At 37.4% G+C, this 15,166-nt stretch overlaps 1 protein-coding gene across 5 annotated transcripts in view; it reads right to left on the reverse strand.

The window, feature by feature from the left end:
• LOC100891364 (TBC1 domain family member 24) overlaps nucleotides 1–15,166 on the reverse strand; it is a 44,851-nt gene that overhangs the window by 19,237 nt on the left and 10,448 nt on the right. For all 5 annotated transcript variants that reach the window (XM_030981714.1, XM_030981713.1, XM_030981712.1 and 2 more), the window contains 3 exons: nucleotides 7,336–7,724; nucleotides 6,453–6,567; nucleotides 3,870–4,180 (listed from right to left, as the gene is read on the reverse strand). In XM_030981714.1, coding sequence (XP_030837574.1) covers nucleotides 3,870–4,180; nucleotides 6,453–6,567; nucleotides 7,336–7,724 — 815 coding nt within the window. The remainder of the gene's footprint in view (nucleotides 1–3,869; nucleotides 4,181–6,452; nucleotides 6,568–7,335; nucleotides 7,725–15,166) is intronic.

Genomic DNA, 15,166 nt, shown 5'->3' on the forward strand with positions numbered 1-15,166 from the left:
ATGAAGAGCTTAATTTTAAAAAGGAGCTAAATCCACTTTTGATAAAATTGAGTTATTAATATCAGAACGTTGGTTCCCTAACTACCCGTCTTTCAACAAAATTATTTACCTAAATTTTGGGAGCAATTATGAAAAAAAGCACATTCTATTACTTTTCAATAGACGCCTGTACAAAATCTGGTAAACATTTTCTGTTTTCTCTGAAGTTATACAAATGAATTTAGCTCCTTTTGGAATTAAACTCTTTAAATATAGAGATGATGACTTGTATTTATGTCACTTTCCTTTATCTGGTTTCACTTCCTGGTATGAATGACATTTGCTAAAAACTCCCACATCATGATATCGATTAGTCTTTATTTGTAGCAATGTCAAATCTCTAATACAGATAACTGTCATTGGTTGGAGTAATCAGAGCATATAGTTTAAGGATATACCGGTAGACCAGAAGTGGTAAAATTGCAGTTCAAGGGTTTTGGGTGCAAAATATCCATTAAATATTGTTTAAATATTGCCTTCAGAGGTTTAGATGGCAATACTTCAACCTAAATTTGCCAAAAAGCAGAAATATATGCGCAAATGTTCAATGTTGAAGTGCATTCGTGATATCTATCCAGGCCGGATTGATATGATAATTTACCGAATATATCAATTAGTAGGCAGTTTTGCGGCAACATTTGTATCATCACATATTGGTCAAAACATTTTCTTTTACATGATTGGTAATAACAGCTTCCATTTCATTTTTAGAGAGGGGGCATTTCCTAAACTAGTATATACCTTTAAACCAACCTTGCAGGCAAGCTTTCAGATTCAATTTAGAATATTTACCTTGTTAATGGTGTTTAGATAATGATGTGTATGCCCATTACACAGGGCTCGCTGCATAAAACTTACCTTTAATTGTAACTTTGCCAATAATGTTAACTTCCATGGAAACCCAGATTTGATTGGCTGTTGAGTGATATATTGCCATGGTAGTTAATATTGATCGCAACGTTATCATCAATGGGAAGTTTTATGCAGCGGGGCCATCGGGCAGTTGTGAAATGGTACCTGTCAGGAATGCTTCCCAAGGAGTGGAGAATGTGCATACATTATGTGCGGGTAAGCCTAAATTCAATGACTGGGTTAATAACACAGCCCTAAGAGATATCATAGATATATTGAGCACCGATATAGAAACTAAGTGTATAATTACTAGTATTTATACATGTACATGTATGTAGCCATATCATCATTATAGGAACATGAGTAACTAGACTCTATTCTTTAATGACATATTTTTAGATTTTGAAGTGCCATGTATCGGATAATGATCCATAATTATTGCAATGTGTAATGTTTATCCATAACTGTAACATATATGTAATTTTAAAAAATGACGAGTGGGTACCATTGAATTGTACTTTACTCTGAAACCATGAAAATTTTATTGGACAATATTTCTTTCTGAGGATAATTTGTAGCTGATGTAGCATATATAAATGTTCTTTTCTACATGGGAAACACATACTGGTACCTGTAGATCAGAAAAGTACTACTTACCGGTAATAAAAGAGTTTTCTTGATATCTAAATTAATAATTTTTCCCTCCTCGAACTGCCGACAATTAATCATATTTTCCCCTCCTTCATAGTTTGAAATAAATAACAATGTATACTAGATGAACCATTGAGAAAGAAAATTGCTAAAATTAAACCCCCCCCCCCAAAAAAAAAAAAAAAAAAAAAAAAAAAAAATTGTACATGAAAATTGTGATTACCAGTATTATATTATACACCATGTTGCCAATATAAAGACTTCATTGGAAATAGACTCAAAATTTTCTATTAATATTTTCCTCTTTCTGTTCATTTTTATGCTTATCCCAGCATTCTAGATCAAGAGATAGTGCAAAAAAATATCACTAAAAGGAGACACTGTACTAATGGGAGTTGAGCGGAATAATGCAAAAGGACAAGTTTGTCTTTAACGAAGTAGCCTTTAAATAATAGTTCAAACTATAACTGTGTGGTTAAAATATGATACAATGCGCTCCTGCTTGTAGGAACTGCATTTGTGTGGATATGCGCTACTAAAATATAATTTATCATAAGAAAAAATATTATGCCCCCAACTTCATGTATAGCGTGCAAGAGATAAATAAATCACCATTGTTCCCCACCTCACTAGTAATCAATTAGATTTGAATGAAGTACTTATCATCAGCCTATGTCTACTGAGTTAGAATAAACTATAGTTTCAGTTTGACTAAAGATCAATTTTAATATACAATAATTAAAAATAACTACAGCTTGTACAAAACATGGATCTTTTGAAACAATCAACATGCAAAAAATATAACAATAGCCAATTTGTGGTCAGGTCACTGGTAGTGATTTTTCAAATGATTGATTTTGCGCTGTTAACAAAGTTGATTTATAGGTGGTATATAAAAAAAGAGTTCCTGAACACAATGCATCACAATTCGCTTATATTCTAACTATAATGTGTGAACTCACAATTTGATAAACTGTGTACACATCTCACACACAGCAGAAATGCTCTAGTGATATTTGCTGTGCACTGTTTTGTCAAAGATATAGGGTTAGGGTTTTAATCAGGTTTTAGGTTAGGTTAAAGATTCTATGTCCCATTTGCAGCCAACATCAAATTCTGTAGAACTTTGCATTAATTATGAATATGTCACGTATTTCCCATCTGTGAAATTTAAACGTTAGCAGTGTCCTAGTATTCAAATTATGCAAGGAAACACGTTTACTTTCTAGACTTCAATGCCAGACACTATTGAGTGACTGACTGACTTCATTTTTCCTTGGTATAAAATGAGCTGTAAAGGGTACATGAGCATTTGTCTGCATCAATAAACCACTTCTTGTAAAGGCCAAAATTAAACTGATAAAATCTTTGCGCAGCACAAGACGTACACCATTTGGTTCAAGGGTCTGAAAATCAGACTATTTACTAAAAGGATCGCAATCCCTAAAGTCGATTCGACAACTAATGATCATTATTTTCCCAACAAAAAGACATTTCTCTTTTTTAAGTGACTACGTTGCTTTTCAAGCACGATATCATTAATCCAAACAATGATAACAGGAATGTTTAACGCACTCTAGTATTACTTCAAGAGTTGATTGATGCTTTAATACCGTTATGCAGGAAAATTTGCAACAAAAATTGGGTTTTCTCTGCAACACTGCATACATTTGATTGATTAAAACAGTATTAAAGGTAATCAATGTCAAATACATACATGTAGCACACATGCAGACTTCACTTTCGGCAACCTTAATTCTTAAATTTCTGGTGAAACAAATAAATTCTGAGAGAAACTGGCCCAAAATAAACTTTTCTTGCCACGTTCAAAAGATCTTTTGAAAGGTAATTGTTATTATGACTGCAATCATGATTGTGTTTGCAATTGTGGTTGTGACTGTGATCCAGATTGTGATCCTGACTGGATGGGTGACTGTTATTTTTATCCTGACTGTAATCATAATAATGACTGCAATCATGATTGTTATGATTGAACTCATGATGATTGCAATCATGCTCTGATCCTGATTGGGATCTTGATAGTGACTGTGACCCGATTGTGATTGCAATCACGATTGTAAATATCATGTTGATTGTGACTAAAATTGTTATAGTGATTATGATTATGGTTTCTATTGTAATCACCATTCTGATTTTCATGGTGATTGTGTTTACAGTGACTTTGCTAGTGATTGTGAGTGAAATCACGATTGTGATTGTGATTGTAATCATGATTGGGATAGTGATCATGATTGGGATTGTAATCATGATTACGATGGTGATCGTGATTGAGTTTGACAATGTTGTAATCAGTATCATCAACCTACCGCAAACCTTGCAGCCAGCTTCTCAAAGCTAATCCTGAAGGACTCGTGCTCCACCCAGGACACCTCCAAGAATTTGTAGCGGGTGCTTCCTAGAAGCGCTGACAAACCGTCAAAGGTCTCTTCTGGACTCATGTAATGCAGGAGCATGCCTGCCAAGGGTGCCAGCAAAGGACAGAAGAGGATGTCCGGTCTGGTGTCGGCCAGGACGCAGAGGAGACGGTTGAGGCGGGCTTGACCCTCTGACTTAAGGGCATAGGCAGAGGCTGGGTGGTCAGGGTCCACAAAGCTTGGTAAAGTGATGGACGACGGATCTAAGAGAATGAATGGAGCAGTGTAACGTTACTCATTAAAAAAACATAATCAAGATAGAGTTGAGTAAGTAGGAGTATTTTAACTAGAGTGCACCCAACCAAAAGAGGAGGATATGAGAAGAAGAGGCTTAATAACAGAGTTGTTGAGACAAGTGGTTCAAACACTTGGTGATGCGATGGCTGTGGGTTCAGGCACCTCCCCGAATATGTTTTTTAGGCCAAGACTTTAATTTGCACTTGCTTGAAGTTGGGAATTCGACTAAGAGTTAGAAACCGACCATGAAGCACCTTTCCAAGCCAGCAAATAATAACTTTAATATCTGAATGCAAAGAAGAATAAATGAAAGAAAGCAATCTGCAAGAACTGGCAAATATCACAAACAGCTGTGCTGCTTTGGTAAATGCCACACAAAAATGAAATTGGTTAGATTCAGAGCTACAATGTAAATCCCCTCAAAAGAATTATTCAGATTTTGATTGCACTTTTTGTTGATACTCTACTTCTCCTATAAAATACTTTGCTTTCTTGTTTGTTATTCATTCCCAAGGAATACAAGTAACTGAAATGGAGAGATCACAGAGGTTAAAATATTGACTTCTTCCTTCCGTGCTAGGAAGTAAGAGTCTTTCATATCGAGGGGTCAGTGACACAAAGACGAAACTCAGTTTTGGCCATTTTGAGAAAAAGTGGTTGATGTGTCACTGAGCACTTGGGCCTTAAGGAGTTAAGTCTATGTTACACTAGCCATTGACTTCAATGGGGTGTTGGGTGGAGTTCAGTATTTATGTTTCCGGGAAAGCCCACATTTTTCTGAACACTTTGATATCAAATACTCTTTTTGGCAAAATATGGAGTTATGTCTTTGTGTCACTGAACCCTCAATAAGCACTTGAGATCTGACTCAGCTCAGGGAGTCATCAGAATTAGCAATAGCAAAGGCACTCTATCTCTCCCTCTCTTGGTTGGATGGTACAAACCAGTTCCCCCCCCCCCTGTTTACACTACCAAGATTTATTGCATAGCAAAACCAAAACCAAAACCAATACCAAAACCAAATACCAAAACGGTCTGCCAAAACACATGCACTCACATCCCTCAGACACCCACATAAACATACATTAACACACATAAAGGCAAGATAAGGAAACTGAGAAACAAGAAATTCTGACTTTATACATTGTACAATGAAAACATCGCAACAGACACATATATACACACACATAAAGGCTAGAAAAGAGAACTCAACGTCTCATTTAACAAATGAACTCACCCACTTCTATGAGAAACAGCAGATGCTCAACCTTTCCTCACTATATCGCTCTCACACACACACACACAAACACATTCCCCCACATCCCTCCCACACACACTTTAACACACAGCGGGGAAAGGTAAGGGAACTCAAAGTCTGATTTTATACGTTGTACAATGAACTCGCCCACTGAGTCTGTTCCTTTGCCAAAGAGTCCCTCTTCCACTTCGTGGTAGACATGGGAAACAGATGCTCAACCTTTCCTCACTATCTCTCTCACACAACACAAACACACATTACCCCACATCCCTCCCACACACAAACATTTGTCTGTCCCTTTGCCGAACAGTATACAAATACACTCATCCCCAACACATAAAAACACCACAACAGACATATACATGTATACATATATGTACGCATAAAGGCTAGAAAAGAGCTACATACACGTCAAGGCAAGATAAGAGAACTCAAAATCTGATGCCGTCAATGAACTCACCCACTGAGTCTGTCCCTCTTCCACTTCCTTATAGACATGGCAAACAGATGATCTTCTTTTCCTCTCTCTCTCTCTCTCTCTCTCTCTCTCACACATTGCCCACACATAAAAAACACCCACACCCACACATCAACATAAATAGAGACAAATAGACAAGATAAGGGAACTTAAAGTATGACTTTACACAATGAACTTACCCACTGAGTATGTCTCTTTGCCAAAGAGTCCCTCTTCCACTTTGTGATGGTAGACATGGGAAACAGATGCTCGACCTTTCCTCACTCTCTATCTCTCTCACACACACACACATTCACCCACATCCCTCCCACACACACATTAACACACAGGATAGCAAGGGAAGCGAACTCAAGATGTGAAAAACAGGTGCTCAAGATTTCATCACTCTCTCTCTCATGCAAACAAATTATGCACTCAACCCCCACACATAAAACCACCACCAGACATACACATAAAGACTAGAGAAGAGAACTCAACGTCTCACTTTACACAATAAACTCACCCACTGAGTCTGTCTCTTTTCCAAAGAGTCCCTCTTCCACCTCGTGGTAGACATGGGAAACAGATGCTCCAGAACTGTTCTTGAGACATAGCGTCTTCCACATCTCCTTGCGAACCTAATAATGATACAAGAGAGGCCCTCGTGAGGTGAGAAAAGAAAGGAGCCCATATCTACAATCTAACAATCAAGCAATGGTTTTAGTGAATTATAGCTGATCAATTCAGTTAAGAGCTTCCATATTACAAAACATTGAAAAGAAGCCCATGATCTAATTGCATTCCTTAAACTTATATCTAAGTTGTTCAAATGTTCCGTGCTTTTATTTGGAACATCAATATCACATCTGCTGAGAACCAGGACTCTGGTTCATAAAACTGTTACCAAAAAGTGTCACAATCCTAAAACAAATTTGAAAACATAGCGAATGAATATTTACATAGAAATATCACCAGGGCCCAGTTGCATAAAACTTACCATTGATGGTAACTTTGCCATCAATGGCAACTACCATGGTAGCAGGGTTCAACAGCCAATCAAAATCAAGGTCTCCATGGTAATACTATTGATGGCAAAGTTACCATCAATGGTAAGTTTTGTGCAACGGCCAACGGGCCCAGCCGAGTCCCAGAATAGACATACAGGTACCTTTCAATATAATAATATAATATTAAGGTTAATCCTTTCTGTCTCTTAACAGACTATGGCCCGTTGCATAAAACTTACCATTGAGGGTAAGTTGGCTATTAATGGCAACTACCATGGTAAGAAGGCTCAACAGCCAATCAAAATCAAGGTCTCCATGGTAATACTATTGATGGCAAATTTACCATCAATGGTAAGTTTTGTGCAACGGGGCCCAGATCTTGATTTAATTTCTAATCACCTCATGTTCTGTGTCGCTTGCCCATCGTTCCTTGCGTATGACCTTCTTCAGCCTCTTCAGGTCCGATGGGATGTCTTCGGGCGAATGCTGCGGACTCTTTGTACCCTGATCCGATCCCACCGTCTGCACCAGGTCTGCATCCACCCACAGCATCAGGGATCTCCGCTTGTTCTCATCTGCGCTACCTCCGCCCTTGACCCTCCTTTGGACAGCAGAGGGCAGTTCGGATACTTCATTTTCTGCTTCAGCTGCATTTGATGTGGCCTGTCCATCGGTGGTTGTTTGATCTTTGGGATCATTGATCTGGACTGTTACCGAAACGGTTGGAACATCGATCTTGATGATAGGTTCCGTCACTTTTTCCTCAGTGACAGATTGATTGCTATTTGCTACAAAACATTAAGAGATAAACAGGATATTACTAATAATAATTTTATGAATAGGACACAATTTAGAAAAATCACTAGGATGACATTAAATGGTCAATAATTCTTTTTACTTTTAATCTTCATGTAAAGATACTCAAAATTTATTTTGAGGGCACAATTCACTGGATAAGTTGACAGCATAAATCATCCACTTGATAGATAATGCCACGTGTCTACTGTACATGAAGTAAAAACATCTGCCAATCTTGGTGATTCAAACAACATTTAATGCAGGGCCTCATTCTAACTTATTTGAAAAGGAGTTGGGAATTAACTTTTTTAGACTCTGTTACATGTACAGTATATGAACCCTTTTGTACAAATGTCAACATTTTGGCAGTCCTGACATTTGTCCAGGGTGCCCTTGTGTCCTGGGCTCCTGTTAGCATCACATCTTGTGTAATGATCTAGAAAATAGTTGATATGATCTTGAATGCAGAGTGCAACCCACTCTCGGATATGTCCACTGATCATTAACCTAAGGAATTCACAAATGGCAACTCCTGTAATTGAAATGTTACAGCTGATAACGGAATATATAAACTGAAAAATGCTGCCCATCAGAAGTTCTTTGCTTTATTCCTTGACAAAGATAATCAAGATCTGGTAATTCCATAAAGTGATTGTAAGGATCAGGCATTCACCTCATAAGAGATGCTTTCGACTTACTGATGAATAAATTCAGCTCCAAGCTTTTTGTAACACAATACCCGTCTGTTTTTAGGAAAAAAATTAACACTTTTCTACTTCAAATAAAACAGTAAATATTGGCCTTTCTAGAAGCTAAAATGTTTTGTGTAGATACATGCAGGTATAAACTGCGGCATTTTACACATATAAAACTACTTTTCATCAAAAAATGTTGTCCATAAAAGACATAATTAGATACATGTAAGCATTTAAATTACCAATCACAACATTGCTAACTTACACGTTTGAATTAAAGTACAATTAGTACAGACACACTGTATAAAATTCTCTCTTTTATCAAAACCCTACTTTCGTAAAGGGAAAACTTAGGGGTCAAACAAATATTTAACATCACAATTTGGCTGAGTATAATTTTTTATGTGCACTTAACTTTACAATTTGCAAGATTATACAATGAATATTGTTTGTGTACATTCACTACATTGTATGAATAACGTACTCTTCAGTATTTTTTAAACATACTCCTGTAGTTAAATTACTGCTATAAAACAAAGTCTAATCTTTTGTGTATTGAAAAATACAGTATAAAATATTTCAAGCATAATTATTGAATCATGCATTACATTGAACGCATTATCATTTTATAGGTTCATTTGGCAAACACCGAGATTACAAACTGCAAAGTGTGCATTTCACTACATTACATGTACATGTAGCTACTGACACTGCTAGGAGAGGAATTCGCATCATATCATATTAAATATTGACTTGTACCTTTAACTCATCAATGAGATGTACGTGACAACATGAATACTTAAAGTAATATATACTCCTCTAATATCTTATCTATTATTTGTACTTACAAGAGTGGAGAGTATGGAGAGAGGAAGAGAGTGAAACGATGAGTGTGTGGGAGTGGCGGGGTGGGAGAGCAGGAGAGAGGGAGACGGATGGATGAGGGAGAGATACAGAGAGAGACAGAGAGAGATTAAGACAGAGAAGGGGAAAGAAAGAAAGAGGAAATTGTGGGACTTACAGCAGAAACTAACTTACACTGACCAAAGAAAGGAAAAAAAAAAAAAATCAGATTAATTTCCTTCTAGCAATCTTTTACTTTTGTTTTTTCCATAAATACCTGATGATATGTTATTTTTTTATTTATTTTTTTGTGATGCAAGATAGTAAAGCCCAACTGTACTACTTGTAGCTACTTGCTCCCTCTATATAGAAAACAATGCTCTAAGCGGTGCCCGCTGGTCCCCCATGATCCTCTTTTTCTTATGTTAAATGAGAGCCGAGTCGATTATATAACCGCCTGTCGGTGACCACGCTGGGTGGTCTAATCCCTCATGGTCAAATTAGTAAAGACAGGCTTTAACTGCAGTTATATAATAATTACAGATTAAAAAGACACTGGCATAATTATGAAATGAAGATTCATGATATAAGAATTCCTCAAACTTTGAATCTATTTTTCCTCATTTTGATATGATGTGAACATACTGCACTACAATCACTCCCGTTTACCAAGGGTGTGTTTATGCTTAACTTTTTCTGGCCAGATCAGGCATCTGTTACGCGTTTAGTTTAAAACACACGGTTGCGTCCTTTCTCACTTTTGTAGAATCACCGAAAAACGGCAACCACGATCGCCGATCGTAAACTCACAAAAAGATGCGTTTACAATTTGTAAATCCGTTTAAATGGGTTTAACGCAATGACCTCTAGTGGGTCTACGTAGCATGCACAGTGCAGGTTTGCGAAACCAGCTGCAATGCCAATTAGGGCCACCCAGGGAGAATTGCCTGGAGGAGCCAGAGAAGCGAGCATAAACAGTACACCGTGGAACTGCGATTACGATGAGCGTTTACGATGAGCGTTACAAATCGCTCATTCTGCCTTCAAAATTTAAGCTTAAACGCACCCCAAGTAAGCTACTTGCTCTAAGTTTTCTTTTCCCCAAACAAAAGGCCTGTTTTCATCAGCTCGAGTTTTCCAAAAACATGTATTTTAACTATCCTGATCACAAGTTAACCAGTTAATTTGTGTCTTCATCAGCCCGCAGTTAAAATTAGTGGGATATTTGGTCGAAAAAATATCCTGAGAAATAATGGTCTTGTTTCCAAAATATCCCACTATTTGGGAAATAGCGGGCTAATTTGCGCCCATCTGAGCTAGTTTGTGATGAGTGTATCAGTTTGGTGAAGACGCGATTTCGAGCTTGGGGATAATATCCAGAGTCTAAAAATAGCGGTTATTTGGGTAATAAAACTCAAGCTGATGAAAACAGGCCTAATGAGTGAGTTGAGCATACATCACCTTCCCATAATGCGGACGTGTGTGGGAGAAGGGGTGGGGGAGGGTTTTGACGGTGGGTTGGACAACAGCCTGCTTTAATACTTCAGAGATATCAAGTACTGGAATCATAAAAATGATGATGAGCATTTTAATTACATTAGAGTTCACTTGAAAGAACTTCCTATTTGAAACAAGACGTGGGTTTGGTTAGCCCTAATACAAACACAATTCCCACACTACTGTAGGTGGGAGTTTCATTACAAGGTTGATTTCCTTTAGAGAAGAAAAATCCACTTTCCTCTTTTCCTTTATATTCGCTAGCATAATGCTCAATGGGTTGTAAAATGTGTACAATGTTTCGGTAGTGCTGTGGAGCACCCTGGAGCCTGGATAAAAATAAACATGAAACAGAAAGTCTACAATGTTGATTGGACAACTTTCTAATGACCTCAGCTCTTCAAAGTCAATACAACATGAGGTACATGTACGTCTTTATCAGCTCGAGATTGCCAAATAGCCCGCTATTTCTGATATGGGAAATAAGCTTGAAGTTACAATTAGCGTCTTCATCAGCTCGAAACTCCAGCTTTAAGAAATTAGCTCGAGATATTTTGCTCAACATTCGCGCATAATGCTAGTCTTCAGGCTGGTGAGGATGCACCGGACAAATAGCGGGATATTTTGCAAACTAGGCCAAGATATCTTGGGATGATTTCCCAAGCAAATAGCCTGTTATTTGCGCCTTCATCTGCTAAATAGCCCACTATTTCATGATCAGGGTAATATCCGGGATCAGAAATAGCAGGCTATTTGGCCAAATCGAGCTGATGACGACAGGCCTAATGTTGATTGGGCAACCTTCCATGATATAGTAATGACCTCTGCTCTTCAAGGTCAATACGACATGGAGAGGAACTTGGTAAACCAGGGGCTGTTAAGTAAACAAGTTTATCAGCAAATGAGCCGGAAGGTGATAGCAGTTATAAGGCAGGCTGGCCAATAGAAGGTGAAGGACGTTAGGCCTACCATGTACCCGACCACACCCTCCCCCCTCCCCCTCCCCACCAGCTACAATAGTAGACAGATTAACATCCAAAATTGGATTGTGATTTTGGGTTGACCCTAATGTAGCAGGGGTGTTTATTGCAACCAAGAGAGACAGACAAACAGATATTGAGACATACAGATATTGAGACGTATAGAACAACAGAGATTGAGATAAAGGCAATGACATGAAATTGAGTTGATTCAAGTAAAATGTCAACAAAAAATAAATCAGACAGAAATATATGAAGGAATGATAGAGGGACATTAAAGGATAGTACGAATGGGAGGTTGAAAGAGTGGACACAGCAATAAGTAATAAAGAAAAAAAAGAGAACAATGAATATCTAATATTACTCTTATAATAATAATACCTTGATTATTACGGCAGGGTAGTACATTTCTGGGAAATGACAATGATGCAGGAAATGAAAAATATGGTAGAGAAAAGGAAATACTCAAGCACCACATAGAGAAAGAGATTGAAGAGAGAATGAGGAACATGAGCCAAAAAGAACAAACATTCGCCCCTGACCTGTTCACTGGGGATAGATTTTCATTATTCATCCAAATTTTCTCCACACCTGGCAAACATACTACTGGTACATTTTACAAGTTAAAGTGACTCGGTAACATTGCATCAGATTCTGAAAAAAAATCCTGAATTTAGCTCATGCTGCAATCATAATTATAAACCTTTAGGTCAGTCAGGAATCTCATGACTTTTACAAGCCGATCGCCTGTCGGATTATCAAAATATTTATGATTGGAAATCAAAATTTCATTTTCCCAATGTTTTTTTTTATAATACTAAAGTCTATTGGGGAAAATACCGTAGGTATGGTAAAACCGGTCACTCAAATATTGTCACTTTCTTAAGGCACTTCATGATCTTTTCGGAGCGCAAATTTTTTTTTAGGGCTTGAATATTACACCATATCACAGACACTGATAACACGTAGGGCCATGCATATCAGATTTAACATTGTTAAACGATGCCTTTAAAGATAAAGACCAGTTATGGTCATGCGATTGCATTGTGAAAGAAACGTGAAATCTACCAGAAAAGGTTGATCATCTAGCATACATGTAGATGTACTGCAAGGTTCTGGAATCATCAAAATGATAAGAAATTTAGCCCAGTCTTTATAAAGTTACAAGCACTGTACACAGAAAGATGGATATGGGACTATGCACACGTGCGCGACACATGCGTTTTTATCTCTCACACACCAATAGATAAACTAATTTACCAAATATATCAATGAGTAGGCGGTTTCCCAGCAAAATTGTTATCATCATGTATTATTCAAAACATATTCTTTTACATGATTGGTAATAAGAGCTTCCATTTCATTTTTTGAAATTGGAGCGTTTCCAATACTGGTCTTTTCCTTTAACAACTGGCTTAGACACTCAAGCACATGACTATAATAAATTCATGAACCAGCTTACTCGCATGCATGATGATGAGTCACCTGAATTTCCAGCGTGCCTTCTCATACCCATTACACGCTTCAAACAGCACACATTACATATTTTGCTTTTATCTTTAGACCATTTTAGTATAAGGAATATTGACAGAGATAGATTGGGTTCGCAACCTCAACAGGTGATTCAAATCCCAGCGTTGTTATTATTTTTGATAAAAACTACTGCTCTCCCTAATACTGGTGGTAAAGCTATATAGGCCTACATGTAGATCTATACCTTGATAATTTTTAAAGAAGTAATCCCTGCTCGCAATTTCTTTCAACCATAATGAAATTTTGCGTGGATCAGCATTTTATGATGATTAATTAAATTTCAATCACACGTGTAGGATCCTTAGTATTTTCTTTGAAAATTTGAAACCATTTATCCCAATAAGCCACTTAGAATACAGCACTTATACAAATTTCACAGTCACACATGTAGGATGACTAGGATCCATGGTATTTTCTTGGAAAATGTGAAACTATTTATCCCAATAAGCCACTTTGTAGACAGCATTTGTGCAACTGATCCCCTAATATCCACAGATCTTCTACACATGGAGGCATCCCAATTTGCGCATTTTAGAATAATCACTGTGAATCAGGTGCTTCGTGAATCCATTTTGTTTGCCCTCTTGAAAAAAGAATACTTCCACCTATGTATCGTAGAATGTACCGCCGGTGCATAAATGAATAATGATTACATACACTGTGGCCCGAATTCACAAAGGAGGTTTGTCGACAAACCTTGGTTTTCGTGTGTCAATTGACGCGTTTTGACGCGTTTTTAGAAACTGTCAAACGTGTCATATGATGTACAATAACATGAACCTCGGTTTGTCGACAAACCTCCTTTGTGAATTTGGGCCTGTAAGTTTCATGAACACATATCCAGCAGTTTTCTCAATGGGTTTTACAGTTTCGTACAAATTACCTTTATCTGGCAATGTGCAGATAATGTAGTATACAGTGTAGATCTCCGAAGTACCTTATTATGGGGTACAAGGTGTAATATACCTACATGTACATGTAGATGTACATGTACCATTTCTTTATTTTGAAATCAGTGATTCTGTTTTTATAAATATATATTTTTTCTATAGAGGGCAAAATCACTCATATGACCAATCCTAAGAAGGAAATCAATCGCAAATTTTGATTTTGTTTTACAGAATCGATCAATTTGTTACAGATCACAAGTATTACACTTGGTTCCCCATAGCCAAATCACATTTAGCTTACCAACTAAATGTCCATCACAACTCTCATTCTTAATAGATCCACAAGTGATCTTCCAGTCCCTTCATTCAGAGGGGAGGTTCCTATACGGATTTTAGTTTAGTTTATACCATGGTATTCATTAAAAAAAAAAATTCCCCTGCAAGAGAAATGCGGTACCTTTAAATCACTCACCAAAAATGACTTTGGATGATGTCATAGGCTCATAGCGTGGCTCATTGCCACAAAAACCTTCGACCACGTACATGAACATACATGTATGAACATGTGCATGAAAAGGTCTGTTAACCCTTATGTTTAGACTTCTTTATCATCTGCTGAGAGCAATAAGGGCTATAGATCTTGGTAAAATGATGCAAGTTTTTGCCTTTCTGATCTCAACTGAAATGTATCAAAGTCCAATTGGTTCAAATAACAGTTATTCCTAGGCCCGGCCACTGGGTAAGGAGACCATACTGTCTGTTTGGAGGAAGAAGGGTGTTAACTCATATCGTTCTAACCTGAGTTATCGCCCTTCTGGTTCCAAAGAGCAATATAAAGGCAGTAGCTCAACCTTGTTTACAAATTATACAACTCTTTACGTGTATTTTTACAGCCATAACTTTGTACAGGTGTACTGCACATTCCATGATTTACAGGACATGTTCATCATAATCATTACCAGTGAAAAAAATACACGGGGGCTCGGGGCGAATT

The sequence above is a fragment of the Strongylocentrotus purpuratus genome, unplaced genomic scaffold (genome assembly GCF_000002235.5).
Source record: "Strongylocentrotus purpuratus isolate Spur 01 unplaced genomic scaffold, Spur_5.0 spur5_scaffold_12, whole genome shotgun sequence".
NCBI classification, from domain to species: domain Eukaryota; kingdom Metazoa; phylum Echinodermata; class Echinoidea; order Camarodonta; family Strongylocentrotidae; genus Strongylocentrotus; species Strongylocentrotus purpuratus.